General features: G+C 43.0%; 1 protein-coding gene across 7 annotated transcripts in view; it reads right to left on the bottom strand.

Annotated features, from left to right (window-relative positions):
• LOC146391823 (protein NLRC3-like) overlaps window positions 1–27,518 on the bottom strand; it is a 62,825-nt gene that overhangs the window by 33,759 nt on the left and 1,548 nt on the right. Inside the window, exons 4-7 of one of the 7 annotated variants that reach the window (XM_084915699.1) lie at window positions 11,810–11,888; window positions 10,973–11,177; window positions 9,012–10,818; window positions 1,258–1,431 (exon numbers count right to left, since the gene is read on the bottom strand). In XM_084915699.1, the coding sequence (XP_084771825.1) occupies window positions 1,258–1,431; window positions 9,012–10,818; window positions 10,973–11,177; window positions 11,810–11,888 (2,265 nt within the window). Of the gene's footprint in view, window positions 1–1,257; window positions 1,432–9,011; window positions 10,819–10,947; window positions 11,178–11,809; window positions 11,889–27,518 lie in introns of those variants that run through there. The other 6 variants (XM_084915732.1, XM_084915715.1, XM_084915740.1 and 3 more) reach the window with 6 other exon arrangements.

The following is a 27,518-nucleotide window of genomic DNA, read 5'->3' as shown; positions in this document are numbered from 1 at the left end:
GTTTCCTGATTTGTTTTGAAGAGGTCCTGTGTTCTGTGTTTAGTTTTACACTCTGCTTGTGACGTCGCTATGTTCATGTGTGTCAGCTGTTTCCCCATGTGTTTCCCACTTCCCTCATTAGCCTCCTGTGTGTATTTAGTCCGTGTGTTTTCAGTCATTCCTTCTCAGGTCGTCTGCTGTGTTCATGTCCAGGTTTTTTACATGTCTCCATGCCAGGTTCCATGTGTAAGGTGTTAGTTCATCCAGTTTAGTTTATTGTTTAGCCTCATCTTTGCCTTTGTTTTGTACTTCTTTGCCAGCCCTTAATAAATGGCTCGTTTTTGTTATTCCACGACACGTTTCACATTCTGTTTTGGTCTGCATTTGAGTCCTTTTTCGCAACACATACAGTTTCCCCCTGCCAGACTGTGAAAAAATATGATGTTTTGGACATTCATTTGCATGTTTCCCTAATGTAGGGGTCTCTGCAAGCATACAGGGCTCTGAGAAGGTACAACACGACAACTTTGGAATCATATTTGTTTGTCAAAGTTGAAAACAAGGCAAACTATGCTAAATTAGTGTTTTTAGCTAACAGCTACAATAAGCATAAAAGTTACTGTACGGCTATTATTTTTAACATGACGCTTGTTCTTATACATGTTATACATTTATTAACAACCTGAGAGTTTATACACTGGTCATTCAACATGACAACTGACTTCTTAATCTAGCTCCAACTCAAGATGCTGTAGATTCCTGTCAGTAACACTTTCGGTCCCCTTGTAAAACATAGTTCTATTAATCTGTGCTTGATTACTCTGGAACCAGAACCGAATGTAAGTGCCAAAAAGAAATGAAGTTTGGAACTGAAATTTAACTGTAGAACTGAAACTGAAGGGTGAGAAGTGAAACTGAAATTATTCGAGAGGTATATTTTTTTTTTAAAAAAATACAGCTTTAAAGCAAATGAATTCATTTTCAAACTATATAATTCAATTTCAATTTAGTGACGATCATTTTTAAACCAATACATTGAATTTCAAATTAGGCTAATTCAAATTCAGTTTTAAAAAGCATTTATTTAAGTTACAATTCAGATTCAATATGATATTATATATATATATATATTAAATTTGAATTTAACTTATTAAAATTCCGTTTCTGATGGCACAAAATTCTGCCCATACATTTTATATAATTAAAATTATAATGAAATAGTAATATAATGATGATAAAATTAACACTTTGGTGATCATAAGAAAACTGAATCTTGACCTGAGAGTTTCCAGTGCACAATGTGGACTCTCCAGTCCTGCAGACAGAAGGATCACTCCTGAATCCTGCAGGTCGTTGTTACCCAGGTCCAGCTCTCTCAGACTAGATGACTGGGAGCTGACAACTGTGGACAGAACTTCACAGCTTCTCTCTGAGAGTTTACAGGCACTCAGTCTGAAAACAAATAATTATTGTTAACAAATAAAATAACTTAATATCGAACATACTCAGATAAAGAAACAAATTACAAAAAGTAAGGCAATTTGTGTTTGGTCGATTATTTCTTTGTGGGTTGCACGTATTAAAAACTTGCCAAATCATTTTTCCCAAATCTAAACAGGTTATTCTGCAAATGGTTTAGCTTCTAGTACCCTAGGTACTGACAATCAGGTGCCTAATTGGTGCCTGATTAGCAGCACTTATGAGAATACTTTTATATAGAAACAGAAACCAGTGAAGAGCTGCTATATTAGCTACTAAATCTAGTTTTGTACCTGCTGACCCAGGCGTAAAGTACTGTTGTTCACTTTCATAATTCTAATATTTCTAAATATTTGTCATGGCTGGGGAGGAGTCGTGTGGAGTATTGAAAAAAAAAAAGGATCCAAAATGCAGGTACTGGCTGGGGTGCGAGTGAGTGTTTATTTACAGAGGTGATAAGGTGACAAAAACAGGAAGAGCAGAGCGGGGAGTAAACAAACCTAAACTGGGAAAACTAAAGAACTAAACTAAACCAAACACTCACGGGAGGAGGAGCAAAATGCACAAAGAAAGATGGCAGAGAGACGCAGAATGAATACCGGGTAACACAGAGTAATGCAGACTGACATGGAGTTAAACAGACGACGCGACAGAGAGCACAGGAAAACACAGGGCTAAAATACACGGGGAGTAATCAGGGAATGGGCCACAGGAGGGAGACACAGCTGGGAGAAATTAGGCTAACGAGACAGGGGAGAGGTAAAACTGAACACACTGACATGAGACATGAACTTTCAGAATAAAACAGGAAACTAACAGACACAGAGAACCAGACAGGACACTGAACTTGACAGGCAGACTCAAGAGCAGACACAATAACACCATGGACAGACAGAGGGAACACAGGCAGGCATGAAACAAAAACACTAACACATAGCAAACCTAAACAAAAGACAAAACAGAATAAATGAGAACAAAGAATAATATAAAGAAACACAAAACACCGAGTCCTCAGACTCAGGACCATGACAATATTGTTGCTAGATACCATTAAAAACATTATAATTTATTACTACAACCATGATACAACCCTGCATTTGGTAACTGGTAAATGGACTGAATCTTATATAGCGCACTCAGTGTGTGTTATACACTACGCCTGTCATGGCCTGCTGTCCTCACCGGGTGCCCTGCCATGGTGTTGTGTCCTCATGTTCCCTGTTTCCTCATCTGTGTGTGTGTGTGACATGTTCTGGTCTCCCTGCAAGTCCGAGCCCGAAGAGTGGTGTCCCTGTCATAGGACTCGCCGCACCAGAAAGCAATCACACACCTGCAGCTGATCAGTCTTAGGAGACTGACTGAGCACCTGTCAGAGCTGGATCATTGTCTGAGAAACCGATCTCGAAAACAGGTGGATTAAGCTGATGCATGGGTTTTGGGAACAGAGGAAAAGGAGACACAGGCCATCGTCACCAGAAGAAAATATTCTGCACTTAGTGCATTTATTTACAGTCAGGTGAGTGACAATCTTCATTCAAAGAGTCCTGTGTGTGGGTTGTGAATCCTAATAGCTGACAGAATGATCCAGCCAGGAATGGACCCAGCGGATTCTGCGTCAATGCAGCAGGCTCTGGCAATGCATGGGGACAAATTTGACCGGCATGAACAAATGCTTCAGCATTTTTCCAAGGAGCAGAGTGCTCTCCTCCAAAGCCTAGCGGAAATTAAAAGAATGCTGCAGGCCTATGCCACCGACAGCTCAAAGATGACTCAAAGATGATGAGCCTGTTAACAGAATGGGCTCTGAAATGGTCCTCAACGGACGCCCAGGAATTTCCTATGTTGACTTTCTCTCTAAGTTTTGGAGCGTGTTTGATAAGGGCTCGAGAGAGGATGCAGCAGCCCGCAGGATGTTTAATCTTCGGCAAGGTAAGAGGAGCGTGGCAGACTTCTCCATTGATTTTTGGATTCTGGCTAAGGAGACAGGGTGGCAGGAGAATGTGCTGTGTTCCGCTTTTCTGAATATCCTTAATAAGAAACTGAAACACAAACTGTCTTGCTAAGAGCTGCCTGCTTCATTTGATGCTTTGATTTCTATGGGCATTAAAATGGATGACCACATGGAACAGTATGGTGACAGTGCAGCAACATTCAGGAGTTCCGCGGAGGACGGAGGCTCGAGGCCATGTTCTGGAGAGAGGAGGAGGAACCGATGCAGCTCGGACGAGCTCAGTTCTCGCCCGCGGATCAGAGGAGACGGCCACAAGTCGGTGAGTGTTTTTCTTGTGGGAAAAGGCAACATTTTGCTGATGCATGCCCGGCGCGGCAAAAGGGGCGCGCCCGTCTGTAAGCGTGGGGATGCTGGCGGGCACTAGTAAAGACGCTGCCCTACTCGTAGTCAAGTGCTTGGCTAAAATCCTTCTCCACACCCATACACATCAGTGTTTGGCCCTCATTGATTCCGGTGCGGAACAGAGTTTTTTAGATTGCTCACTGGCTAAAGAATTAAAAATTCCTTTGACATCGCTAGTGGAGCCACTTCAGGTTTCTGCCTTGAATGGCACTAAACTTACCCCATCGCTCAACACACCCAACCCATTCAGCTCTCTATGTCCGGAAATCATGTAGAAAGAACCAGCTTCTTCCTATTTGATGCCTCAGGGACCCTCGTTGTTCTTGGTTTCCCATGGCTGAGTTTACACAATTCGCAGATTGACTGGCCCAAGGAGAGTGTTGTTGGTTGGAGTCGCTGGTGACACGAAAATGGTTTGCGCTGTGCTACACCCACTGCGTCTCCCTCACCATGTTCTGAGGCGGGCAGCGCCCCTGATCTCTCCTCTGTGCCCTCGGTTTATCGTGACCTTGCCGAGAGGTGCAGTAAGAACTCGTTCGCTTGCCCCTCGCAACGGGAATCCATGGAGCACTATATCACAGACTCTCTGGCACCAGGGAGAATCTGCCCCTCAAAGTCCCTGTTAGCGGCCGGCTTTTTTTGTCGAGAAGAAGGATAAATCTCTGAGGCCGTGCATAGGCTATCGTGGGTTGAACAAGATTACCATCAAAATTAAAAATCTGTTGCCTTTACTATCTTCTGCTTTTGAGCTGTTACAGGGGGCCATGGTTTTCTTGAAACTGAACCTCAGGAATGCTTACCATCTGGTCCGAATCAGACAGGGGGATGAATGGAAGACTGCGTTCAATACTCACCTCTGCCATTTTGAGTATTTGGTTATGCCGTTTGGTCTTACAAAAGCACCTGCCAAGTTTCAGGCATTGGTAAATGACGTTTTGAGGGATTTTTTGAATCACTTTGTCACCTTGACGATATTTTGATTTTTTCCAAGTCAGAGGCTGAACACTAGGAGCAGGTACATTCGTCAGGTACTGCAACGACTGCTGGAGAACCGGCTTTTGGTCAAGGGGGAAAAATGTGAGTTTTAAGTGTCCTCAGTTGCCTTTCTGGGATACTTTGTGGAACGGGGCCAGCTACGTGCTGATCCGGCAAAGGTCAAAGCGGTGGTCGAGTGGCCAGTGTCCTGGATGCGTAAGCTGCTGCAGAAGTTCCCAGGCTTTGCTAACTTTTCAGTGGTTCCCAGCGGCGCAGCAAACCTTCAATCAGCTTAAGCAATGGTGTGCATCTGCCCCCATCCTGGTGTAGCCTGACCTTTCCCAGCCGTCCATTATGGAAGTGGACACATCTGACTCAGGAGTTGGAGCAGTGCTGTCGGAGCGCTCAGGGGATAAGCTAGATCCTTGTGCCTATTTTCCCCATCGTCTCACATAGGTGGAGCAGAACTATAACGTTGGAGACAGAGTTGCTGGCCATTAAAATGTTTTGGAAAAATGGAGACACTAGCTTGAGGGATTGGAGCAGCACCTGGTTGTATGGACAGACCATAAGAACCTCGAGTATCTATGGACAGCGAAACGCCTCAACTCCTGGAAAGCCAGGTTGGCATTGTTTCTCATAAGCTTCAATATGACTATTACTTACCGTCAAGGCTCCCGAAACGTGAAACCTGATTTCCTCTCTCATCAATTCCCGTCGCCAGGGGACGCCACTGAGAGGGACAAGACCAACTTACCTGCTGCTTGCAACGTCGGGTCACTCACATGGGAGATCAGAGATGCTCAGAGAGGGGAACCCGGTCCTGGTACAGGTCCACCTCACCCCCTGCATGTGCCCACAGCAGTGTATGCCCAAGTGATCCAGTGAACCCATTTTACTAAGTTCTCCTGCCACCCTGGTAAGAACCGCACCTGCACCTCCATGCAACATTTGTTCTGGTGGCCGTCTCTGGCTTGAGATGTCCAGGAATTTGTGGCTGCTTGTCCCACCTGTGCCCAGAATAAGACATCCACCTCTCCGCCTCCTAGACTCCTCAGGCCAGGATTTCATTACTGGACTGGCCCCTTCTTCTGGTAACACAGTCATTCTCACTGTTGTTGACCGCTTCTCTAAAACTGCCCATATTGTCGGCAGCTCTGCCCAAGCTGCCGACCGCGTTACAGACTGCTAAGCTGCTGACCGACCACGCGTTCCGCCTGCACGGCATTCCTCAGGATGTGGTGTCTGACCGAGGTCCACAGTTCACATCGCGGATGTGGAAGCAGTTCTGCTCGGCGCTGGGAGCCCAAGTAAGTCTCTCTTCTGGATTTCACCCTCAGACTAATGGGCAGACGGAGAGGACCAATCAGGAGCTGGAGGCGATGCTCGGCTGTGTGGTTTCCTCAAATCAGTCTCAGTGGAGTTCCCAACTGCCGTGGGTGGAATATGCTCATAACACGATGACATCCTGCGCCACGGGCCTGTCGCCATTTTAGGCATCCCTGGGCTATCAGCCCCCCCCCCCTCCTTTGCATCTCCAAGGGGGAGCATAAGGTCCCCTCCGTCCAGCAACATGTTCGTCGTTGTCTGCATATGTGAAGGGCCACCCGAGCTGCTCTCCTCTGGACCCAGGACCAGAACAAAAGAATGGCCGATTGTCGCAGGGTTGCTGCCCTGGCCTGCGCTCCAGGTCAGAAAGTCTGGTTATCCATGGAGAAACGTGCCCTTGCGCACGGAGTCCAGGAAATTGTCTCCTCATTTTATTGGGCCGTTCTGCATTGACACCATCATTAATCCTGTGACTGTAGCTACCTACTAATATGAAGATTCAAAATGTCTTCCATGTTTCCTCCCAGGCCCCCTCCACCCACCTGGATTATTGATGGTGCCCCAGCTTACTCCATTGCCCGGATTATGGATGCCAGGCGCTGCAGTAGGGGCTTTCAGTATTTGGTGGATTGGGAAGGGTACGGTCCGGAAGAACGTTCCCTGGGTGCCTCGGTCTGCCATTCTTGATATCCCATGTTGCGAGAATTTCTCCAGCGGCACCCTGACAAGTTTGGCAGGTTGCCAGGAGGCTCCCGTTAACTGGGGGTTCTGTCATGGCCCGCTGTCCTCACCTGGTGCCCTGCCATGGTGTTGTGTCCTCATGTTCCCTTTTTGTCTGCATCCGCATATCTGACTACGCCACATTCACCTATTCACACAAGCACTTTGTTCTATGCTTCAAGTCCTTTATATCTATGTATTCACATACATTCATACTCTGATGGATGCATCGTAGAGCAATTTGGGGTTAGCATCTTGCCCAAGGATATTTGGCCACCACTTTTCATCATCTATGTGAAACAACCCAATTTAAGGTTTTTTTTCTTTCTTTTATTGACCATTTTCTGAAAGCATGCTCAATACCAGTCCTTTTGAATGCCACCTCCTGCACATTTTGGTTTAGAATTTCTGAAAACACACTATAACTAAACAAACAAAGAAAAACATAGTTTGTGTTTCATAATTGGAAATGTAATCCTTTCTAATCCACTTTTACATTTTAGACTCAGATTCTGGAATATGACAATGGCGATAAAAAGCAACAAAATTACAGTTGGACATCTGGGTTGTATAAATTACCCCCCAATTCCTCTATATATTGGTCATTGTAAAATACAACAAAATTTAATGCATTAAACTAGCAGTCACTAGTTTATAAACTAGTGAATCAAAATTGCTCTCCGTGTAGTATAAGTAAAAGTAATAAGAGAAGATATGAATGAGAAAGAAAATTAAAATAAATAAATTAAGTAAATCTCACATACAGTACACTCAGTAATTCAAAGTTTCAACATGTGCTTTAAACATATTTAAACACTTTTATGTCACGTCATAGCAGCTTTCAGAATGGTGATGTTCAAGAAAATGGAGAGCAGTGTGATGACTCCTTAATGTTTGCCTTCTCTTGCATTTATCCAAATTAAGGTGTGGAGGGGCTGTAACCTATCCCAGCTGACATAGGGTGAGAGGCAAGGCACGCTCTGGACAGTTGGCCAGACTGTCATGTGGTTAACAAAGAGAGACAGACAGTCATTCACACCTATGGGAACTTTAGAATAACTAGTTAACCTAATCCCATGTTTTTGCTCTATAGTATGAAGCCAGAGTAACCGGGAGACAACCCAGGAAGACAGAGGGAGAACATGCAAACTCTACACAGAAAGGCCCTGGCAGATTTATAACCAAGGAACTTCTTCCTCTGAGGCATCAGTGCTAACCACTGTTCACCTGACCTGTTCTGTAGGTAGTTGGTTTTTTTTTGTTATTTTCTTGGAAGTAATCTCTGCAGGGACATTTAACAGCTGCAGAGCTGATGCTGTACCTCACCCAAATGCCACAAATCGGAACACTGTCAGTGGAACAGTGAAAGAAAAACACTAGCAGATGTGGGAAGCTGATCTTCCTGAGAACTTTCAGAAAGTGTACTCACTCCTGTGCCTTCCCAATTAAAGAGTTTATGTTTTGTATTCACATGATGTCCTCCAATACATGTGTGCCCAATGCAAACACCTTCTCCATGCCTTCACCCATTTATCATCAGTGGCTGCTGAACCACCTGTTTTTTCTTCTGAGATCAATAATGAGCTCCCTTGTTTTATGGTATTTAAAGTCAGCCCATTAAATGCGCACAAATATGAAAAACTCTGCATCTCCTTCTTGTGACAACTATAGCGTATATTTAAAAAAGCACTACATCTATATTTAATGACATCAAGAAACAAGGTACAGTAACAATCAGCTGACATTGTATGCATTAGAATAAAGAACAACATATCAGGACAAAATGACAAGTTTACAACTTGGGACTAATGAAACTACCAGAGAAGACTGAAAGACCATGTCATTAAGTTTTGATTTTGTATTTTTTTAGTATTTACATTTTGTACTTGTTCTTCAGGAGTTAGTGATTGTTACATTTATGCGCACAATGGGATAAGTTTGGGTGGTACCTTGATTACAATTGCACACACAAATGTTTGTGCAGCAATGAAACGTTCAAAATTTAATAAACTAGCTACACATGCTGATGAACATTACATTCTAGATTCTATATTTAGAGCTCTTATTAGGGGACAGTGGAAATGATTTTAAAAAAATCAATTAATAATTATTTAGATAATTTTTCTTAAGTTGACTGAGCATTTTAATACTAAAGGATAATCACATATTTACTTACAGAGCTTTGTTGGAGACTTTGACCACCGGCAGCAGCCTCAGAAGAGCCTCCTCTGAAGCAGAGTATTTCTTCAGGTCAAACACATCCAGATCTTCTTGTGATGACAATAAAATGAAGACTAGAGCTGACCACTGAGCAGGAGAAAGTTTATCTGTGGAGAGACTTCCTGATCTCAGGGACTGTTGGATCTCCTCCACTAGAGAACGATCATTCAGTTCATTCAGACAGTGGAACAGATTGATGCTTTTCCCTGCAGACAGATTCTCACTGAGCTTCTCCTTCATGTACTGGACTGTTTTCTGATTGGTCTGTGAGCTACGTCCTGTCTGTGTCAGCAGACCTCGTAGAAAAGTCTGATTGGTCTGCAGTGAAAGACCCAGGAGGAAGCGGAGGAACAAGTCCAGGTGTCCATTTGGACTCTGTAAGGCCTTGTTCACAGCACTCTGGTAGAAGTGTTTATCTGCAGATTCTCTTGTTTCAGACTTCTGGGAGGTTGTTTGTTGTTCTTCCAGGGGATTGAGTCCAGAGTTGATGAAGGTCAGATGGACATGAAGAGCAGCCAGAAACTCTTGAACACTCAGATGGATGAAGCAGAACACCTTGTCCTGGTACAGTCCTCTCTCCTCTTTAAAGATCTGTGTGAACACTCCTGAGTACACTGAGGCTGCTCTGATATCGATGCCACACTCTGTCAGGTCTGATTCATAGAAGATCAGGTTTCCTTTCTGCAGCTGATCAAAAGCCAGTTTTCCCAGAGACTCAATCATCTTCCTGCTCTCTGGACTCCAGTGTGGATCTGTCTCAGCTCCTCCATCATACTTGACCTTCTTCACTTTGGCCTGAACAACCAGGAAGTGGATGTACAACTCAGTCAGCATCTTGGGCAGCTCTCCTCCCTCTCTGGTTTTCAGCATATCCTCCAGAACTGTAGCAGTGATCCAGCAGAAGACTGGGATGTGGCACATGATGTGGAGGCTTCGTGATGTCTTGATGTGGGAGATAATGGTGCTGATCTGCTTCTTCTCTCTGAATCTCTTCCTGAAGTACTCCTCCTTCTGTGGGTCAGTGAACCCTCTGACCTCTGTCACCATGCCAATACAGTCAGGAGGGATTTGATTGGCTGCTGCAGGTCGTGTGGTTATCCAGAGGCGAGCAGAGGGAAGCAGTTTCCCCCTGATGAGGTTAATCAGCAGCACATCCACTGAGGTGGACTTTCTAGGGTCAGTTAGGATTGTAGTTTTGTGGAAGTCCAGAGGAAGTTGACACTCATCCAGACCATCAAAGATGAACACAACCTGGAAGTCTTCAAAGCTCCAGATTCCTGCCTCTTTGGTTTCAGTAAAGAAGTGATGAACAAGTTCCACCAAGCTGAACTTTTCCTCTTTCAGCACGTTCAGCTCTCTGAAAGTGAATGGAAATATGAACTGGATGTCCTGGTTGGCTTTGTCTTCAGCCCAGTCCAGGCTGTATTTCCGTGTTAAGACTGTTTTCCCAATGCCAGCCACTCCCTTTGTCAGCACTGTTCTGATTGGTTCATCTCTTCCAGGTGAGGCTTTAAAGATGTCTTCTTGTCTGATTATTGCTTCTAGACTGTCTGGTTTCCTTGATGCTGTTTCAATCTGTCTGACCTCATGTTCATCATTGACCTCTGCAGTCCCTCCCTCTGTGATGTAGAGCTCTGTGTAGATCTGATTCAGAAGCGTTGGATTTTCCGCTTTAGCAATCCCCTGAAAAAGACAGTGGAACTTCTTCTTCAGAGAAGATTTAAGTTCACACTGACTCCACTGGAAGTTCCCACTGGAAGTTCCTATAAGAACAAACAAACAAAAAAACATCAATTAAGTATTTATCAAGTACACTTTTTAAATGTATGTTTGTCCCTTTTTTGAGACATCAGTAACTATTTATCCTATTTATCCTATTTATCGAGCAGATTTAAATCTTTAAAGAAATCCTCTTACTGCTGTGGAGAAGGTCAGCTAGCTCCTCCTGCTTCATTCTCCTCAGGAAATCTATTGTGATATTCACAAATGCCTTCCTGCTGCTCCTGCTCTGCTCTTCATGTTCTCTCTGACTTTCTAAGCATTCTGGGTAATCTGGACTGAAAACCTTCTGGATCTTCTTCAGCTCATTCTTCACGAAAGTGATGATGTTTTCCTCCAGCAGCTGGAACAGAATACTTTATGAATGACCGAATCACTCACATCCATTAAGGTTATAGTGAGAAGAGAAAGAGAAAGCAGAAAAAAAGAGCATAGAGACCCAAAAGTGTTGGGGCGTAAGAAACACAAACTATGATGAGGAAGAACATAATTTAATGACATGCAACAGTTGTATATAAATACATAGGGAGTAAAAAGATGGGCGTAGAGAAGAAAATAATTGGCTCCTGCTTCAATACAGAATTATCTTTAGAATATTGTTTTTAGTTCATAAAGCTCCCAGTGGTTTGGCCTCCCAATAAATCTTTGATTTGACCAATGTACAATGTGCTAATCCAGTCAGACCTCGTAATTTATAAGGTGCAGATCTTTTAATTAGTCACATAATTAAATCTAAATGTGCTGAGGCTGCTTTTAGTTACTGTAGACCTGTTCTTTGGAACAAGCTGCCTGCTTAGCTAAAGTGAGTTACAAAAAATAAACAAAAGAGTGGTAGTTGTTATACACCATTATGGTTAAGAAGGAAGATGAATAACTAAATATTCCAAACACTACAATAGGTAAAACATACACATACAGAATGGAGATGACTGTGAACAGAATAGATGTATAAGTAGTCACTGTACATGTACAGACCATAAATATGGAGTCCAAGTGTGTTTGATGCTGCTGTGCAGACTGACCACTGGGAACCTCAGCGCTGTCCTGGTCCACTCTGTGAAAGAATCATGGAGAATAAAAATGATAAAACAAAACACTATAGCCTGCTATCTGTTGCTATTTGTCCACCATGCCCCCCACCACCCCCTCACACATACACAATTTTTAAAAAGAAAACAAAATTGAGAACAGCTAAACATTCAGTGTTCTAATAAAAGTATTAAACATGTTATGAAAGAACAAATGAAAACATAATCATGCATTCTGTGCTCAAAAAGCCAAGTCACATAACTGAACTTTTTTAATACCATCCCATCAAACAAGAAATGTGGGAGTTATTGCTCAAGTGTCGTACAATGGACACTATGTCTAACACTTTCGCAGTGTCATGAAGGCTTCAAGAACAGATGAGAACACCTCTCAGTTTTATAGTCTTTAAAATCAGATTGAATAAAACATTTTATTTATTTCACAATGGCCAATTCAGTTTGACATCTTCAAGTTATAAAAAATACAAAAAGAAAACTGAAGTAAATTTATGTAGGTCTAATACTCTAACCGTAAGGTTTCCAAGAAGAACACAAACACATAGCTGATGAAAAGAGAGAGAGAAAAGTATAAACAACTGCTTTTGACATACAAATTAAATTCAACATCATGTAATATTAACTGGAATCTTCTGAATATATACTGAAAATTGTAGAAAAAAAAACATCCATCCATGCATCCATCTTCTTCCGCTTATCTTGGGCCGGGTCATGGAGACATGCCTTGAACACCTCACTGATAAGGCGCCCAGGAGGCATCTTTGTCAGATGCCCAAACCACCTCAACTGGCTCCTTTCGATCTGAAGGAGCAGTGGCTCTACTCTGAGCCTATTCACCCTCAACAATTCTCTCAGTCAAAATCAGCAGGGCTCCATTCAAACTATACACAGTGCAGGTAGAGCACCGCTTTCCCCTTCTGAGTTGCCTGAGGGTTTGCCAGAATCTCTTCGAGGCAGTTTGAAAGTCTTTTCCACGGACTCTCTGAACTCCTCCCACACCCAAGTTTTTGCTTTAGTCGCGTTCCGCTTGGCCTGTCGGTACCTATCAGCTGCCTCCCACAGGCTAACCAAGCCCAGTAGGACTCCTGCTTCAGCTTGGTGGCTCCCTTCACCTCATGTGTCCACCATTTGCTTCGTGGGTTACCACCGCGACAGGCACCAACCACCTTGCAGCCGCAAGTCCTGCGTCCTGGTGCCACATGCACTTATGGACACTCTTATGTTCAGACATGGTGTTCGTTATGGCCAAACTGTGTGTTAAAAGAAAATTGTACATAGTGTGATCAGCTACATGAAATGTGTTTTTTATTGATCACTAAGCAATCCACATGTCTACGTGACTTACTTCACATGAACTCTTGTGTGATAAACTTATTTCTCACTTATTTAGCAGCTAACCACTTCCTGTTTTCAGAGAACATTTAGATGTAGAAAAGGGGAAAACCGTAGCTCTGAGTTATCTTTGTTGCCTTTGTACACACATAAGCTTGTATAAATAAAGAATGCAGACAGTGACAGAGCGCGAGTCCGTGAGTGCCTCTTGCGAGTACGAGCGCTCTGTTACCGTGCTCGCGAGTAAAGACAACTGCAGTGTTTGTGTTTTCTAACTCAGCCGTCACAGCTGAAGAACTGTGGGGTGATTCTTAGAAATCCCCTGTCATTTAAATTGGTCCTTCGAGCCGGATTCGAACCAGTCATCACCTGAGAACACTTCATGCTTGAGGTTGACCACACCCACAGCCTGTAAGATAGCAGAGAGACCATCTTGGATTCATCAGAGCCACTGCAAAAAAGTAGAGCTTGAAGTCCAGACCACCAGAGATTCACAAGTGTAAGGGGTGTTTCACCAGGTGTCAGTGGGTCCAGTGGTGAGAGAGGAGTGCTGATTGAGCTCAGCTCGCACTCCTATCTCTCCAGCCACTGACCAACTTTAGGCTCACTGATACATTTGGGTGTGGCCAACCTCAAGCATGAAGTGTTCTCAGGTGATGACTGGCGTCTTACTACTGGCAATGGCTCTATTCATCAGACTATCCGACCTGGAAGACGGCAGAAACCCATACATGAGCCGAGATAAGAGATGAACACATGACAACTCACATCTACTGGACATGACACAAGACCACATCCATCCTTGGATGAACAATGCCTGATACAGATACGTGTTTAACACAACCAACCATATATGGGAAACACACTGGAACATGTGCACCAATTCTGATCTCTGATCACACTGTTATTCCTTGTTTAACCCTTTAAAACCGGTCAGAGCGGGCACGCTCCGTTTTGCGTAACTATTTTTAAATCCCGGTAGCACTGCAACCACGTGAGCTAGCGCAATAATTTTTTTTGCATATGAAACCGGAGGAGTTGTACTTACATCTGATGCCATCAGCTTGTCCTAGGTCACGGTTTCCTTCCACATATAGATTTGCAAAAACTGCATAAAAAGCGCTTGCAGCAACAAAAACATAATATTCCAGAAACTCGCTTTGCCGATCCGATCAGCTGTTCATAACACTTTCTACGTCCATCAGCGTGAACTATCGCATGTCCGCCATGACCTGCCCGAAACCGGAAGTGATGTCATTTTCGCGGAAATGTAGTTTTTTACCATCAAGGCCTCATGAGCTTATACTGGTGTTTTTAAAAGTTATGTTTGACTTTATGACTTTCTGTGTCGTTTCTGGGTTGCTTAGGACTCATATTGCACTGCTGGAAATAGTTTATTTTGATCCATACGCTGTTTTTTTGCAAATTTGCACTATAATATTTATTTTCTTTTTTCCTGCAGTGTATAGAAATTGGTGTATTTCAAAAATAAAACTATGAAGACACTCAAAATAAATTTCCTGTGGTGGGAAACTAGTTTGTGCAACTTTTTTGTATTTACAGTTTTGAGGGATAAGCCTCTTAAATTTCTCTAACTAGAAATATATGTTAAAAAACAAAAACGATTTTAAATTTTTTTGTAGTTTATTGCACTTTTTTGCAATTTATGTAATTACTATGCACTTAATGCATACAAATTATTAAAATTTAGGCTGTAATGGTTGTATTGATGTATAGCAACTTGAAATGCTCCCAAAAATGGCTCTACAACATGTAAAAATATAATATAAGCTCTGGCGGACTTGGTTCTATGGTAGGTCTTAAAGGGTTAAAAGCTGTAATTTCACAGATGATAGCAACATCACTCACAGCATATGCAGAGGTACCACAAACCGATGAAGATCATGAAGACTTCTTTTCCTATTTGTTAGATGAAGATGAAGTGCAACTAATGATATAGTAACTGAACATGTGAAAGACAAGTAGTTACTTACTGATAACATGTACATTTCATTTTCTGATCTACAGGAGGGAATGTTAAAAGAAAATTGTATATAGTGTGATCAGCTACATGAAATGTGTTTTTTTCATGTGAAAAGTCACATGTCTACGTGACTTTTCACATGAACTCTTGTGTGATAAACTTATTTCTCACTTATTTAGCAGCTAACCACTTCCTGTTTTCAGAGAACATTCAGATGTAGAAAATAGAAACCTCAGCTCTTTTACGAGAACATACAGACGTAGAAAAGGGGAAAACCGTAGCTCTGAGTTATCTTTGTTGCCTTTGTACACACATAAGCTTGTATAAATAAAGAACGTAGACAGTGACAGAGCGCGAGTCCGTGAGTGCCTCTTGCGAGTACGAGCGCTCTGTGACCGTCCTCGCGAGTAAAGACAACTGCAGTGTTTGTGTTTTCTAACTCAGGCGTCACAGCTGAAGAACTGTGGGGTGATTCAAAGAAATCCCCTGTCACTGTGGTTTGCACAGATGTCCAACAACAAAACACCGCTTAGGTTCAGATCCAGGAGGCTGTTCCTCCCAATCAAGCCCCTCCAGGTCTCACCGTTGTTGCCCACATGAAGATTGAAGTTTCCCACTAGGACAACAGAGTCCCCAGGCAGAGCACCCACCAGTACCCCACCCAGGCACTCCAAGAAGGCTGGGTACTCTGAACCGCCACTCTGCACATAAGCGCAGACGACGGTCAGGACCCATTCCCTGACCTGGAGGCACAGGGAACAAACCCTTTCATCCACTGGGAGAAACCCCAACATACAGGCAGAAAGCCGAGGGGATACCACTCCAGTCCGCCGCCTCTCACCAGGGGCAACTCCAGACTGAGACAGAGTCCAGCCCCTGTCCAGGAGACTGGTTCCAGAACCCAAGCTGTGCATTGAGGTGAGCCCAACTATATCTAGCTGGTACCTCTCAACCTCACACACTAACACCGGCTCCTTCCCCACCAGAGAGGTGACATTCCATGTTCCAATAGCCAGACTTGGTATCTGGGAATCGGTCTGCCAGGACCTCCACTCCTGGCCGCCACTCGGCTCACAATGTACTCGACCCCAACGGCGCCTCCTGCAGGTGGTGAGCCTGCAGGAAGACCTGCCCATGTATCTTTTTCGGGCTGTGCCTGGCTGGGCCCCAGTGACTAAGGCCCGGCCACCAGACGCTCGCCCTCTAGTATATTCCCCGGGCCTGGCTCCAGGGCGGGCAAACTGTCTTCTCATAGGGGTCTTTATAGGGGTCACCTGAAAAGGTGAGCCTTTATTTAGAGCTGAACTAAACTACAAACAGGTGGATCAGAGAAAACTAAACCAGACCTAAATTAGGGAAAACTAAGCATAAACATATAACCTGAGGATGGAAACCAGAAACAAATGACGTGGAACCAAGAAACACAGGGAAAGCTGACGGCAGAAATGCTGACACAACATGGGGAAGAAACACAGAGGTAACACAGACAATTCGACCAGGAGCAGAAGTGAACACAAACAATATATAGACACAGAGGGAAACGAGGAATGGCAAACAGGAGAGAGACACAGCTGAACCTAATTAAACATAACTAGACAGAGAGGAAGCAAAACAATACATTGACATAAGACAGGGACCTTCAAAGTAAAACAGGAAACATTGTGGTAGTCTTGACTGCTTGAAAAAAAATGGATCCGGTCTTTTTTTGGTCCATGATAAAATTCCACTAACATTTTTCACATAATATTTCTTCAGTTTTAAATCAAGTGAGGAATGATCTGACTTTTACATAAGGAGAAAGTAAATGACCACTCCAAAAAGAGCCAGGTAGGTAGAAAAATGCTTCATCGTACATCTGAATGTAAATAAGAAAATGTTCACATTTTTGACCATGAAGACAGATGCAGTAGTTTGACAAAAGAGTACAGGAAGTCATCTGTCCATAATTGTCGATGAACAGATGAGGTAGCTTACAACACAAACTATCATTGACTTATAATAGAGGTGATTCAGTCCCTCTTACTGAGGTCTTATGCTTCAGTGGGAAAGCTGCTTGATAGGTAACAACAAACCCCTATGAAATAACGCCTTGATGCATGCTCAGTATTTCACGTAAGGAAATCTGAATAAGTTCAATATGTTCATCTATACGTAGTGTTTTCAGTGGGAGAAATGTTTCTAATATTCTATCCACTGGGTTTTTTCTGAGGCATGATTTTTATCAGTTTTAATATGATGGGTCATAATCATTCGTTCTGTAAGTAATTGTAGCTTTATAAAATATGTTTATTCCTGATCGTCTAAAGGCAACGCGTGCCATCTAGTAGGTTAACAGGGGCAGCGCCATGTAAGAACACAAGCCGTTATTCTCCCAGCGCTCGACAGGGAAGGTCCATTTCTTTGTGCCTCTGACATACCTGCATTTTTCTTTGGTCTTGAAAAGGCATAATTACAAAAAGAATGAAAGTATTCACAATACCAAACTGCATACTGTAAAACAGTGCTGACTCTCACTTCAGTGGGAGAAATTTGCAGGGACATTTGCAGCTAACATTTTAAATTTTGGGTGAAATGGGGTCAATGCAATTCTTAACCCTTAGATGCACACGTGGGATCAAAAATGACCCCACGGGTTGTTTTTCTTGAAAATATGTTTGTAACATGAGGCTATTTGCATTTTTATTTATTTTTTCATTAATTTAGAAAAAATGCAGTTTTTGTATCACTACCCCACTCTTCCACAAGTGGGAAAAAAATGACCCCAAGGAGTTCCTATGGAATCTTCTATGAAACTTTCATTCTTAGCAACTCTGACTGTCCCACTTACACATCTGATGGATCAGGAATTAATTTTTACACAGTAACATACATGATTTATAGTCAGGGATGCACATAAGTGGTCCCCTTGTGCGCATTCGCTGTCAAAATAAAAGTATTCCTAGAAATTAAGAGAATACATGCTTCTTTTGGGTGGAAGAACACCAAACTAATTGCTTACGGAGCTTGCTTCTTCGACATCTTTAAGAGTTCTGAACAAATGTCTGTCCTCCTCCAGAACATCAAATACGCAAACGCGCGTTCCAACTTCTTATCTGGTACGCATCTTTTATTTTAACAGTGAATGCGCACCTGCGAACCATTTATGTGCAGCCCTGTTTATAGTTTAAAAACATTGTCCTTTCTGATGTTGTTTTTTTTTTAAATATCTAAAGTAACATGGCTGCTATGAGGCCAGCTAGGATCCCTGTGGACCTTGCCCTACAAATGATCCAGGACGGATGGGATGAAGAGCCCATCGGAGGCACTGACTCAGAATCTGACATCTAAGATATAGAGGACCCAGACTATTGTCCCCCCCACTGAACAAGGCCAGTCAGATACAGAGGAGTCCTCTGATGAGTCCTCTGAAGAGGAAATGGATACTGAGTCTAACAGAATGAGCCCCTCTTACTGCTCTAGCTACAATATTCTGAATTAGTCGGCCAGGGCTTGCACCTGGGTTTAGTACTGTCTCCCCAATAGATGCGTGGAAGTTGTTCATGTCTGATAATAGAAGAGGTGCTGACATGCACAAACATGGAGTCACGAAGAGTAGCCACAGAAAGGGGAAAAGAGTGGAAAAATGTAATCAAACATAAGCTCCTGGCCTTCATTTGATTGACCATTCTTGCAGGAAGTGAGAAGAACTGGAATGTACCAGTCGGTGTAACCCATTGTACAAGGCCACTCTGTCAATTCAAAGATTTGAAGATATTCGCCATTTCTTGTACTTTGATGACAAGAGGACCAGAGCCTACCGACTGAAAACAAACCACATGGCAGCTTTCTGCTACATATGGGGCCTGTTCCTGGTCAACTGCAGGCAGAAATTCATCCTCGGTGATTGTGTTACAGTGGATGAACAACTTGTGCCTTTCAGAGGGAAGACCTAGCTTCTGCAGTATATGCCGAGCAAGCATACAAAAGTGATACAAGGATACAAAAACTGCAATTTCTTAAAATTAATGAAAAAATAAATAAAAATGCAAAGGGCCTCATGTCACAAACATGTTTTATGAGGAATACCTCAAATATGAAAATATTACAACTCTTCGTTTTAAAGATTGTGAAGAATAGCAACCGAGTTTATAGAAAAAAGCATTGTTTCTATTTGGGGTCATTTTTAGAATAGAATAGAATAGAATAATCCTTTAATTGTCCCACAAGGGGAAATTTGGTTGTAACAGCAGCCAAAAAGACATATATATAAACAAACAGTACACAGGACACAATTTTTCTTACATATTTACATTAAGGACAATGGTTACTATATACAGAGTACTGTACAGTTATTAAATAAAATAAAAATAACTACAGATAAGAGGCAAACCAGGTTGTAGTGCGAATCGGTTAATTAACTTATTGCAGTTACAGCGCAGAAGTAAACATCTATGTTTGTTGGGAGCAGTTCTGATTGTACAGTCTGACAGCTGCAGGGAGGAAGGACCTGCAGAAACGCTCCTTCATGCATCGAGGATGCAGCAGTCTGTCACTGAAGCAGCTCTGCAGTTCAGCAACATTTACATGCATGGGGTGGGAGACTCTGTCCATCAGAGATGTTATTTTGGCCAGAGTCCTTCTGTCTCCCACCACCTGCACTGGGTCCAGGGTGCATCCCAGAACAGAGCTGGCCTTCCTGATGAGTTTATCCAACCTCTTCCTCTCAGCTGCCGATAAACCGCTGCTCCAACATACAACACTGTAAAAAATGACAGAAGCCACCACAGAGTCATAGAAGGTCTTTAAAAGCGCTCCCTGGACTCCAAATGACCTCAGTCGCCTCAGCAGGTAGAGTCTGCTCTGACCCTTCCTGTAAAGAGCATCAGTGTTGTGGCTCCAGTCCAGTTTATTATTCAGGTGAACACCCAGGTACCTATAAGAGTCCACTATCTCAATGTCCACTCCCTGGATGTTCACCGGTGTCAGTGTGGTGGGTCTACATCTCCGGAAGTCCACCACCGACTCCTTGGTTTTCCCGGCGTTGATCAGCAGGTGGTTCTGCTGACACCAGTCAACAAAGTCCAGAGTCCACTGTCTGTACTCTGAGTCGTCCTCACCTGTGATGAGGCCGACTATGGCAGAGTTGTCAGAGAACTTCTGTAGTTGGCAGCATGGGGAGTTGATGGAGAAGTCTGCAGTGTAGAGGGTGAAGAGGAACGGTGCCAGCACAGTTCCCTGTGGGGCCCCCGTACTGCAGACCAGTGTGTCAGAGACACAGCCCTGTGACCTCACATACTGTGGACGTTCTGTGAGGTAGTCCAGTATCCACTGGGACATGTGGTGGTCCACTCCCGATAGCTCCAGCTTGTCTCTCAAAAGTCGTGGCTGGATGGTGTTGAAGCACAGGAGAAATCAAAGAACATGATCCTCACAGTGCTTCCAGGCTTCTCCAGGTGAGTCAGAGCTCGGTGCAGGAGGTAGATGATGGCGTCCTCCACCCCAATGCCAGGCTGGTAAGCAAACTGCAGCGGATCCAATGAAGACCTCAGGCGCAGATGGTTTAGAACCAACCTCTCGAGGGTCTTCATCAGATGCAATGTCACGGCTACCGGCCTGTAGCTGCTGAGGTCCTTGGGATGGGAGGTCTTTGGTACCGGTACCACACAGGAGTTCTTCCACAGCTGTGGTACTTTCCCCAGTGACAGGCTCAGGTTGAACAGATATCCTAGGATGCCACACAGTTCATCTGCGCAGCATCTCAGGAGCCTGGAGCTGACGCCATCTGGACCTGCAGACCTGCTTTTTGACCCCACTTGTGGAAGAGTGTAGGTATTGGTAGGTTGTGCATCCAAGGGTTAAGCATGCAAAAGTTCATTAGTCAGTTGTGAGTGAAGTTTGTTTTTAATCATGTTAACAGTTGAGAAGGCTGATCAAAAACTATATGTCAATCCAAACATGGCTAAGGTAATATTGAACCCAGTTCTTTTTATTCTTTTACTGGACAGAGAAGACGCAGACTCAGACTGGTCAAAGTATTTATAATCATTTTATTCAATCATCTTCCGGAAGAGAGATGTGCACAGCGCTAAGCCACTTGCAGATCTAAAGCATTAAGCCGGAGGTGTATAATATAAGTCTGCTCCCTCCTTCTGTTATTTTGGTAATCACACATCACACACAGTTTCGATCAAAACAGCTTCTTTACCTCTGGCCTTACTTGATGTGTGTGTGTGTGTTGCTGGTAGAGTGATTACGTGCGCTACCATCTGCCTAGTTCCGCTTTTTCTGTCTGCATCTGCTTCCTGTTCTTAATATACTGCCTCTGCAGCTCTGCACAAGACTTCCTGTTCTGCAAAGTTCCAGTCTGGCTAAGCAATTGGTTTGTGAGTCAAAGCTGGCCTTCCTTTATACAGGCCTTTATTATTTAAATACATAAAACAACATAATCAGAAAATAAGCAATAAGAATATATATATATATATATATATATACATATATATATATATTCCTCAACAGTATACACTGCCACTTTGGTAAGTCATGGAAACCTTGTGTTTGGCACAGTCTGCATCCAGAAGGTAGAAGAATCAGATGCTTCACATTGCTCTTTTAACAGCATATCAGCTTGAAAGTTCCATTTGCAGAGAACCTATATCCACCCATTTGTAGACATGTGCAACCTCCTTTGAGAATGCAATGATATTTTTCACTAGAAAGGGATTTTTCATGAAAAGGTGGAGCTGATCTCCAAAAGCGAAGCCATCAAACCGATTCTTAAAGTTTTCAGTCAGTTTTTGTGCAAATGCAGCAAGTAACGTTAACACCCTTTCACTGAGGAAAAATATGTACATTCCTGCTGAAGATCCTGTTTTAGAATGTCAAGTTTTCTCTGAAAAGACTGGACAGCTGTTATCAAGTCACACAAAGAATAGTTCTATTCATGTTCTTCTTATCCTCCTGAAACGGCAACAACATGCTGGCCTTGTGACTTTGTTGTTACTAAGAGTAACGTATTCTGAATACTTTGGATTACTTAGTATATTATCATGCTTTTTACAACTACATGAATGTACTACTGCTGTGTGATTTATTACTATTACTGAAGGCTACTCGCCATACGAATACTAAGTTTTTTTTAAAAATCTTAATATAAATAAGTAACAGTAGGGTGGACATTACGTAAGGCTGCACTATTTGCAGCGATCTCGTATAGAAAACTATTCCGCACATATATAAAACAGGTCAGCGGCTCCGAACCGTAATGAAGGGACCTCTGGGTAATACGTTGGGTTCTGTGTCAGGCCCGTAGCCAAAAACCAGCTTTACTTTACTGTCTGGGTCAACTTTGCTAGCGAGAGACAGAGAGAGGCATTGAAAGGCTGCTGCAAAGGAACTTATTATTTCGCAGGAAAACACAAACACAGTGTACAGTCGAGTTTTAATAGCTTACTTACAACTGGGCTTGTCGTGCACTCTTTTTGGCTGCAGTGGTTATTATTATATTTACATACTTCCATCTCCCATTTCTGGTCAGTGACAACTTGTACATTTCAACTCTACTTTTGGACAAGGCTAAGCATCAGGCTTTCAAATGAATTAAAAGTTTGTCTGGGTTTTTCGCTGATTAATAGGCTGGTGTGAAAAAATTGCTGCCACAACGCCCCCTCTGCCTGTGCTTTGAGGTTCCTGGTAGTTAGAATGACTCGGGGGTGTTGATTCATGTAAACGAACATAATCATCCTGCTGCAACCAGGTTTCTGTAAGGCAGAGTAAATTGATTTGTTGATCAATTATTAAGTCATGTACTAACAGAGACTTGGAGGAGAGAGACCTAATATTTAATAATCCACATTTCACTGTTTTACTCTTTCGTTCAGATGTGGATACTGTTTTGTGTATTTTTTACTGGTTTATTGTCTGTCATTTACCCTGTTTACTAAGGGCTGATGAATAAAGGGCCATTACAGGTAATACCTAACAAAAGTAACTTTCTATTGTAGTAGAAGCCGCCAGTAACACAGAAGTGCTGCTTTGTCTTCCATCTGCGTATAACAATTGCAGTGTAAGTCATTGGCCTATGCATTAACCTCTGTAAAAAATGCACAAAACAGGCTGTTAACATTTCTTTTATTCCTGAGTAAATGTTCTCTCCTCTGTGTTTTTAGTGATGGAGCAATTTGAATAGCACAGTCAAGCTGGGTCTGTACGTCTTGGGATAACAGTTCTGCTTACCTTGTGCTTGTGCCAGAAATAGGTATTTGCTTAACCTTTTCCTTAAGTTGTTGTCCTTCTTTTCCATCTAAAGGTGTTTCTGCCACAGTTATCTTGGACTCCTTGGGGCGATCGTGGCTCAAGAGTTGGGAGTTTGCCTTGTAATCGAAAGGTTGCCGGTTCGAGCCCCAGCTTGGACAGTCTCGGTCATTGTGTCCTTGGGCAAGACACTTCACCCATTGCCTACTGGTGGTGGTCAGAGGGCCCGGTGGCGCCAGTGTCCTGGAGCCTCGCCTCTGTCAGTGCGCCCCAGGGTGGCTGTGGCTACAATGTAGCTGCCATCACCAGTGTGTGAATGGGTGGATGACTGGATGTGTAAAGCGCTTTGGGGTCTTTAGGGACTAGTAAAGCGCTATACAAATACAGGCCATTTACCATAACAGACGATGACCGCCCGGTGCCCATTCTACAATTTGACACCCCTCACTACACTGTAGGTGACATAGAAATTGATTTGAAAGATGACCAAAATCAACACATACCCTTTTTATATGGGAAGGTGTCCAGCTCGACTTCCGTCCGATAAGACAGCATTTAAAAAAAAAGGACGGCTGTCTACAACGCAGATGAAGCAAAATATGTAAAATATCACAGGCGGGGGGAGAGCTCGGAGGGTATATCGGCACCAATACGCAATATGGGGCAGGTCTGGGTGGTTTGTTCGACAGCTTGTTTAGATTTGCTGTACCGTTGTTTTAAAAAGGAGTCAGCGTAGTCAAACCCCATCTAAAAACAGCCACATCAGGCATAGTGTCTGATGTCATATCCAACATAACCAGGCCCGCATCTACTAAACGGGATGGCAATGGCTTGCATGTGTATTCAACCAAGCATTCTAAGATCCCCCCCCACAGCACAGTGCGCACGCCATCTAAAAAGCGTAAACCAACAAACCCTGTGAGGAGACCCACCGAAGGGGGACAGTTACACAGAGTGAAAAGACCAAGAACCAGTCGTTCAAAAACTGCAGTGTTTGACATATTCTAAATGGCTCTGTTACACAATCAATCTGGAGAATGTCTAAACCCAGAGCTGGACCTGTTTACTGTGCCCTTCACACAGACTAGCATTGAGAAAAGTACATTTATCGAAATCCCGCCAGTTTCTGCAATCACCGACGTAGGACGATCAAGTTTTACATTTCATCATCCGGAGAAGATTACCTGGATCGAAATGACTCTAATATCTATATGCGTATAAGAATCACAAATGCCGATGGCACAAACTTAGCTAGGGACGCAAACGTAGGATTTGTTAATTATCCCGGCTGTATACTATTTTCTCAAGTTGACATAATGCTGGGGGATAGGCTCATAAGCCAGTCATCCAATGAGTATCCATACAGAGGTGTAATATAATGCCTAATCTATTATAATAAGGAGATTTTAGACACACAGTTCAGCAAAGACTTATTCTGTAAAGATGCATCATTGCACATGAATGATACATCTATAGGAGAGAACCAGAGTCTGGTGACCAGAGGTGTTCATACAGCAAATAGCAGTATTGTTGAATTGATTGCGCCAGTACACACAGACCTGTTTTTTCAAGAAAAAATATTACTTAATGGAATCGATCTGTCACTGAAATGTGTGCGCTGTAAAGACAAACACTACATATAGAGTTAAAATGGTTTCTGTCAGCATGTTTGTGAAAAAAGTCACTTTCTCACCCAGCTTCAGGCTGACGCACGGCAAGGCACTGCATCATGCAAACGCAAAATACACTGTAGACAGGGTATCTTTAAAGAATTTCTCCATACCAGTGGGGGCAAGAATATTAACTAATGACAATTTATTTATGGGCAAGATACCTAAATTTGTCATCATTAAATTCGTCAAAAATGAAGCTTACACAGGGAGTTTTCCCAGTAATCCGTTTAATTTTGAAAACCGCAATATAGAATTCATTTCTTTATACGCTGATGGTCAGGCTTATTCTGCTAAACTATTCCAGCCACATTTCCAGAGAAAACACTATACCTGAGAATTCTACCAGCTGATACAAACCACAGGTAGACATTTAAAGGACAGACCCTTGGTCATAACACGTGATGACTTTGGTAACCGCTACACTTTATTCTGTTTCAATCTGGAAGCTGACAAAGGACATTCAGAGAATGTGTCGTGTCACGAAATAAATATATATTCTTAGTGCTTATTTTCTGTTTATATTGTTTTATAGAGGCCAGTGTAGGAAAATGCCCCTAAATTAGAATGTGTGCCAAAAGTCACAGAGTAATGACAGGAGACGGCACGCTTTGTCCAGAGAACAGGAAGCGTGCAGACATAAAGTGAAACTAAGCAGAGTTGTTTTGATCGAAACTGTGTGTGACGTATAGCAGAACTATATATACGCATTTTGGCTTGCAATGCTTTTAGAACTGTGGGTGTGTGCTCGTGTCTACAGCTCTCCGTTTCCGGAAATGTAAAATAAAGATGATTTTTTGAGCTTGACCACACTGAGTCCGGTCTTTCTCTGTCACTAAAAGAATTCAGAAAAGAACCAAATTTAATAATTGGTGCCTGTGACCATGATTCTTTTGCGGCTGAGAGGACAAATGTGGCGAACAGGAGACCGGTCTAAAAAGATTTAAAGGTAGGCACAGCCCTTTCAAAAAAGCAAATTGTGCAGATTGGATGAATTCTAAATTATCTGTTCGCCGAGTTAAAGATCCTGACCGTTAAATTGGCTCAGTAGTGGTAAAATTAAACTAAATTATAGAATCTGCTCAGTAGATTTCTAGTGACATGTCCATGGAGATTTTGGGGTAATTTGTGACAATAAAAGTAAAGTCTGGGGAATATTTGATGAAAACTTATTGTTGTTAATGTTGGAGTGAATTTTAAAGTTAATGGGTGTGTGTTTAAGGTTGAAATGCTGTGTGTAACGTTAATTGTGTTGTGTCATCCAAGAGAAAGAGATTAGACTAGGACATTTGGTTAAGGGATTTAATTCCCTATTGATTAGAGGGTTGGACCCGGTTGGACTCCTAGGAGCGCAGCTGTTCAGCGTGTGGCAACGACTCCTCATCGCGGATGCGCGGTGGGGCCCAGCGGCGTCCGGATTAGCTCGGGGGGTTCCCGTGGGGATTCGGGCTCCCGTTAATAACCAGGTCAGGGATCACTTCTTTTATGCGCTATTTGGGTGTAGAGCTGGGCTCGGGTGTGACCATTTCAATATGGAGTGACCGGTAAACCTTCAGGCGCCAGTTGAATACTGAGACGCTGGTTAAGTGGAGCTTCTGGTCAAGCTGCGGGAAGTGCTTTTAAATTAACATAGGGCCTAGAAATTTGACCGTTATCGGTGACGGTGTTCCCGAAGCGGGTTGATTGACCAGCAAGGTTGGACCTGGGCTTAGAGGCTTTCAAATTTGTCAAAATTGTGTAGGAAAAGTCTGGTACCAGCAGAAGGGGGCAAAAGGGTTGGACCCGGGCGTTGGACGCCAGAAAACCCCCGTAGGGATCATGGTGTTTGTGTCTGTATGTACCTGGGTTGTCCGTTTATTGTGTATTGCTGCAAGTGTAAAGTGCTGACTATATAACTGCATGATGTTGTCCAGTGTTTGTGTGCTGAGACTGCATTCTTTTTATATTGAAATTAGTGGAGTTACAGAGGATATATAGAGTGTGAACATAAAATAAGAGTTCGATTACGCTGTAGAAACGGATGAAAATCCAGTGAAATGAAGAGTGTGTGTGTGTCTGGCAGGAAGTGAAGCAGGAAGTCTGCAGGCAGTTTGGAGAAAAGAGACCGTGCGAGCAAAGGCTGAAATAGAGACGTTTCAAAATTAAAACAGAGGAATTAGAGAATGAATGTGTTAAGAAATAGTAATGAAAATGATATTAAATAAATGTCTTAGTGTGTTAATACAGGTGCCCATGGACTTGGCTCAACATCGGATGAGTACAGTGGCAAAATGATAGATTAACATAATTGGGACGACAAACAGGCCAGGTTTGTCTGAAATTTTACAGCTTCACCTCTCATCCTGTTCTTATCCTGAGAAGAAGCTTAAAGGACATTCAATCTCCTGATGAAGACAGAAGACAGACAGAACAACACCGTGGTC

The sequence above is a fragment of the Perissodus microlepis genome, chromosome 3 (genome assembly GCF_051167445.1).
Source record: "Perissodus microlepis isolate ML-2025 ecotype Zambia chromosome 3, ASM5116744v1, whole genome shotgun sequence".
NCBI classification, from domain to species: domain Eukaryota; kingdom Metazoa; phylum Chordata; class Actinopteri; order Cichliformes; family Cichlidae; genus Perissodus; species Perissodus microlepis.
Note: the sequence above shows the minus strand (reverse complement) of the source record. Positions and strands in the feature narration are given on the sequence as shown.